This window comes from Lepisma saccharinum, chromosome 30 (genome assembly GCF_977018435.1).
Source record: "Lepisma saccharinum chromosome 30, izLepSacc3.1, whole genome shotgun sequence".
NCBI lineage: Eukaryota > Metazoa > Arthropoda > Insecta > Zygentoma > Lepismatidae > Lepisma > Lepisma saccharinum.
In genome coordinates this window covers 19,191,749-19,197,748 of record NC_139258.1, presented here as the reverse complement: position 1 = coordinate 19,197,748, position 6,000 = coordinate 19,191,749, and the positions used below count along the sequence as shown (strand labels likewise).

Below are 6,000 nucleotides of genomic sequence, written 5' to 3'. Positions count from 1 at the left end.
CTGCTCCCCACTTCCCCTGCCAGCTTCTAGGGTGCCCGCCATAAGAACTGAAAAGACATATAGTAGAGGCATGCATATTTCGTTCTTGACGATAACACGAAATGTGAAATAACACATTGTAATGTTAATGTTTCATGTTTCTGAAAGATGTGAAATGCATTTTATTTACTGCTTTTGAACCCGAAATTGACTGTTTTTGTACCAAAATTTTGCTTCTTTATTTACCAAAAATATGTACCTCTAATAATTGGATGATTTTCCATTAGATTTCCCCGAGTTTTCACTTTTCTTCAAATTCCCTGAGAATTCCAGGTTTTCCAGGTGTATGGGAACCCTGTGTTAAGTATTGTTTTCATGTTAATAAAACATTAAATTGATGACGAAGGCAAAATTTATTGTATAAAAAAATATACATTATCATATACATTACCTGTTAGAGGGTGGAAACGTGAAGTTTTTAGTGTATATTTTTATACAATAAATTTTGCCTTGGTCAGCAATTTAATGTTTTATCAATTACTGTAAGAGTTATAACTATGGTAATAATAATTATTATTGTTATTATTTCTACTAATCAAGTTTTATCAATGGCCTGACCCCCCTCTCCCTCCCCCAACATTTCTGGCAATGCCCATGTAAGCAGACAGAAGCAAAATGAATATGACAGCCTGGGCCCTGGGCATATGTAAAGGATTGTATATGTTAGGACATCAACAACTAAGAGGGAAGAATGGTGTTTCTGAAGATTTGAGAATGGTGAAGATTAGAGGAACGATCAGGAGAGGACCGAAGACTGATTTTGGAGAACACAAGGGAGGTGGTGTCTGGGAAACGGAGACACATTATAATTGATAAAAAAGAATTTATTTCTAACATGATCAAATTAATTTACTCTTGTCAGCAATTGTACATTACAATCAAATGACTGATATGAAAAAATATATTTTTACTCTATTTACAAGCAGGATTTTGGTTCTCAGAAAATCATTTCTCAACATGAAAAATCCTGGGCTTTACATATTGATAACAAAAACATCATGGAAAAAAAAAAAAGAAGAAAATACAGAATATGGATGAATTTAACATACACTGCTATGTTCTGTCAAACCTTTCTTGATCATTACTTGAAAGATTGCTTTGAACAATTCATCTCCCTTTACCTCTTCCCCTTCCTCCCCCCTCTGTTGTCTTTCCTCTGCCTCTTCCCCTTCCACTGGAGCCAGCTGTGTCTGCTTTTGCAGCAGGCTTTTTCCTGGCCTGGAAGAACACAGAATGAATCACATGATAATTTAATAACATCTCATCATGCTGCATTATTACTAGAGGCATGCATGTTTAGTTTTTGACGGAAATACGAAATGTAAAATAACATGCTATAATGTTCAGTTTTCATGTTTATGAAAGGTATGAGGTGCATTTTCCTACCATGTTTTGTCAAAAAATCATGCAAAATGAACTGGGGAAAAAAATAATTGGAGTTCATTTACCGACAACACTTTCTGGTTAGAATTATCCTTAGAATTATGCAGAATCACAGAAAATGCATTAATTCTGCTGTAAATATTTGAGAAGTCAAAATAGACACCCTTACACAGGAACAAACTTAATACTCTGACAGCTACGTAAATGTGCTATTAGAAGGGAAAAGTTTATTGTGTGTAATAAGTATAGTTTTTTAAATCAAATTTAGGGTTCAATTCAACACTGAAATGCAATTTTATATTTGATTCTCAAAAGAGCCCAGTTTTTGTACTGAAATCTTGATATTTCATTCACTGTAAATATGTGGCTTTAATTATTACACACTGTGTGATATTTCAATATCAACAACCCTGGTGTGATGGAATGTGATTTTCATCTTAATGGTTTAATCAGTTTAAGATAAGTGTATGAATCCTTTAAAATAATCTATTGCTCAACATACGTTGGCTTTTGGAATCGTGAAGAAGGCTATATAGAATGTGATGCACCCTGCTGTTGACATACAGGATTAAATCCAAACATATATATATATATATATATATTAAACAGGGTGGATAAAAAAAATCATTAAGTTTTTTTGATTAAAATGGATTTTTTAATTCTTTAAAAAAACACTTAAAATTGCTGGTGTGGTTTTTGGCACCATACATATAGATATGTATTTTTTATAGAAAGGCTTTTTCTAGTAAACACCTCTGCAAAATATTTGAACACTGATTAAAGCAAATCAATTTTTTTACACAAATATACATTTTTTTCTGTTTCTGATACTACACATATGAACCTACTATGGAAATGTTTGTCAAGTGTGTTTAAGAAACTATAATACATAATTTCAGTAACTTTTCTTTCAGTGAAAATAAAACATTCTGGATGTACTATATAATTATAACTTACAATATTTGTTAAGTCTTTGTACGAGGCTTGTCTGGAAAGTAAAGATACAAACACATTTGCACATTAGGGGACAAATGTGTACCAAAGTTGGCAACACTGGCAGTAACTGTGATCCATAAGACGAGGATTGGGAGTGAGTCGTCAGTGCTACGCTGAGACTTGTACAAGGAACACACATTGGAAATGGCAGCGGTGATACCGAATCCCGCCAAGTGCGAAGTGCACGCCATGATCAGGATTTTGCAGGCACAAGGAAAGCGTCCATCGGAGATCCACTAAGAAATTGTGACTGTGTACGGGAATGTAATGAATCGGCAAAATGTGGCAAAATGGTGCCGTGCCTTTGCAGAAGGTCGACGTGATGTTCATGATGAAGAGAGAAGTGGGAGGGCATCCGTGATCACTGACGACCTTCGCAATTTTATTGAAGCAGAGGTCGTGCGAATAGGCGGGTGACAATTCGAGAATTGTGTGTGATGTATCCTGACAGTTTGAAAACAACTATTCATGAAGTTGTGAGTGGGTTAGGGTACAGAAAGTTATGTGCACGCTGGGTCCCAAAACATTTGACTGACGAACACAAAAACAAACGACTGGAATATGCACTGGACTTTCTTACTCGCTACGCAGAAGAGGGAGATGCATTTCTGGACTCCACTGTGACAGGTGATGAAACATGGGTGTTCCACCATACGCCTGAATCCAAGCAGCAGTCACTGCAGTCTCCAAAAGCCAAAAAATTCAAAACTTCAATTTCAACCCGCAAGCTGATGGCAACCATTTTCTGGGATCACCACGGCATCCTGCTGGTGGAATTCATGCTGCCTGGAAGAATGATTAATGCTGAAACCTACTGCCAGACTTTGAAACATCTTTGACGTGCAATTCAAAACAAACTGAGAGGCATGTTGTCAAGTGGAATCCACTTTATTCATGACAACGCCCGCCCCCATGCAGCGAATGTCACCAAGGATGTGCTTGCACAGTTTCAATGGGAGGTCATTCACCATCCGCCATACAGCCCCGACCTTGCACCCAGCGACTACCACCTGTTCCTGTACCTCAAGAAAAATCTTGGTGGAAAACACTTTGCCGACGATGATGAAGTCAGGGAAAAGTCACAACTTGGTTCCAGATGCAGGCGGCGGATTTCTACGATTCAGGGATACAAAAACTTGTTCGGCATCTGAAGAAATGTTTGGACAATGGTGGCAACTTATGTGGAGAAATAGCCTCTGTATCAGTGTAACTTTAGTTGCGAGAAATACATTTATTTTATATCTTATTTTTGGTTTGTATTTTACTTTCCGGACAAGCCTCGTAGCTGAATTTTGGCAATTTGTTTAATGATAGCATGCAAAATATCAGCTACCATAATCATTTAGAGTTTAATGATAATGACACTTTACAGTTTAACATGATTTGTCTTTTGTATATTTTTTCTGCACAAATTTTTGCCTATAAAAAATATTCACTTTACAGTTTACACATTGCATTTCCTTTCGAGGAGCTTCACCCCATCAGTACATATATTTCGTTTCCTTTCTTTTTTCTTTCTTAGAAACTAATAAAATAAACACCATTAAATGATTACAAGATTAATGTACTTTCACCAAAAGTAATTCTGATATCTACAAAATCCTTATGTACATTATTCTATAAATTATTTATTTAAAGTGATTTAAAAAATCACCTGATTTAAATTAATCCACCTTGATATTTAATAAATAAATAATAAAAGAAAAAAATGCACTGAGTATGCGACTCAAGTGTTCGATAATAATGAGACTGGAAATAAAATTGATAATAATGACAAACTGTTTGTCTTGTTAGTCTTGAAAGTTTTGATTTGATGTTTAAGTCCACTTTATGCACAGAAAGGTTAATCGGGACTGCACCTACAGTTTAAAGTGGGATCCGAACCACTATGTGCCTCCACCGGGTATCGAACCCGGGACCCCTTGATTACAAGGCAACGACGCTACTAGTCTTGAAAGTTACATGATAATTCCAACATATCATTGTGAGGGATATGGAAACTGTTGTTTAAACAATAAAGGAACAGCATATTAGTAACATAATGCACTGTAACAAAGTATAAGAGAAATATTTATTCCCTACATTTTAAACTTAGCCATTTTTTAAACCAGAACTTTATACACCAGTTAATATGCATATTAAAAGAAAGTTGCATCCTAAGAATTACAAATGCTACCAAAAGTACTTAAACTGTAACACACATGATTTTTTAAACTAAAATTTATTATCTGATGAAGAGATTTACATAATGTCATGAAATGTACCAAAGGCTATGTTAATTAGTGATTCTTGTTTCAGGGCTATAAAGTTAGTTATAGAGATTCTGATAATAGGGTAAAGTTATCACTACACGCCATGATGTCAATATGGTTGCCATTTGTAAACCACACATGATAAAAAATAAAATGCAGTGGATCTATAATTTTATGTTCCCAGATTTTTCATTTCTATGAGTTACACTTCAACCCTCCCAACAGAGCAAAATGTTATAAAATTTTCCTGCATTTTAAGTTTTTTACACTTTAGCCCCCTGAAAAATACAAATTTGAGGTTCCACTACAAAATTGAGATTTCATAGTATTATCAATTTTGAACTATAGGTATAGAGACACGGTTCTCACTAACATGCTGAAATTAATTTCAGTTTTCTCAAGTTTTCCATTGTATTTTCAAATAAATTCCAATTTTTTGTTTTTCTTACTATGTTTACAACTTGTTTTTAGAGTGGAAATATGAAAACAGTGGCTACAGTTAAGAGATAAATAATTTTTCAAAATATTTTTTTTACATGTGATTATCTATTGTAGAAAGTTACAAGGTAACCAAAAAAGTTCTTGCCGTTTTTGACGTCCCATTAATCATGCGCTCATAGAGAGGAAACGAAATGACGCACGTGCATGCCAAGTGATCGGGAGTTAGTCTGACCATCGACTGTCAGTAATACAGGCACGTTGCACACACACACACAGCAGTCATAGCTTGTCCAGTGTCGAAGAGAAATGGAGGTATCGAAGCAGCTTGTTCGCGTGTGTTTGTTGTATGACTTTACAGTCGGCCTGTCAGCTGCCGCATCAAGTTGCCACATTTGCCAGGAATTTGGGAAGAATGCCGTGAACAAACACACTGCCAGGCATTGGTTCCAGAAATTCTGTTCGGGAGATGTGAGCCTTTCGGATGAACCTCGCAGCGGACGACCACATGTGTTGGATGACGAGGCCCTGAAAGCAGCCATCGAGGAGGACAGTGGAGGACTGTTGCTCACACCTCACACCTCAAGACCACCTCTGCACCCACGAAAGGTTATGATCTCTGTATAGTGGAATTGTCGGCAAGTGGTGCATTACGAGCTCCTTCCACCTGGTCAGATCATCACTGCTGACCTCTACTCTCAGCAGTTGCAAAGGGTGCACCGTGCATTGCAGCAGAAGGAGCCGGCATTGGTGAATCGCAAAGATGTGCTGTTTCTGCACGACAATGCCAAGCCACATGTGGCAAAGAGGACCCGGGACACCCTTCAGCAACTTGGATGGGAGACACTATTCACCAGACCTTGCACCAACAGATTACCACCTGTTTCATTCC

At 36.7% G+C, this 6,000-nt stretch overlaps 1 protein-coding gene across 2 annotated transcripts in view; it reads right to left on the bottom strand.

Annotated features, from left to right (window-relative positions):
- Nucleotides 1–842: 842 nt before the first annotated feature.
- The window catches only part of Gnf1 (germ line transcription factor 1), an 80,567-nt gene continuing 75,409 nt past the window's right edge, over nucleotides 843–6,000 (bottom strand). For both annotated transcript variants that reach the window (XM_083115222.1, XM_083115221.1), the window contains exon 16: nucleotides 843–1,257. In XM_083115222.1, the coding sequence (XP_082971348.1) occupies nucleotides 1,147–1,257 (111 nt within the window). In that variant the 3' untranslated portion in view covers nucleotides 843–1,146. The remainder of the gene's footprint in view (nucleotides 1,258–6,000) is intronic.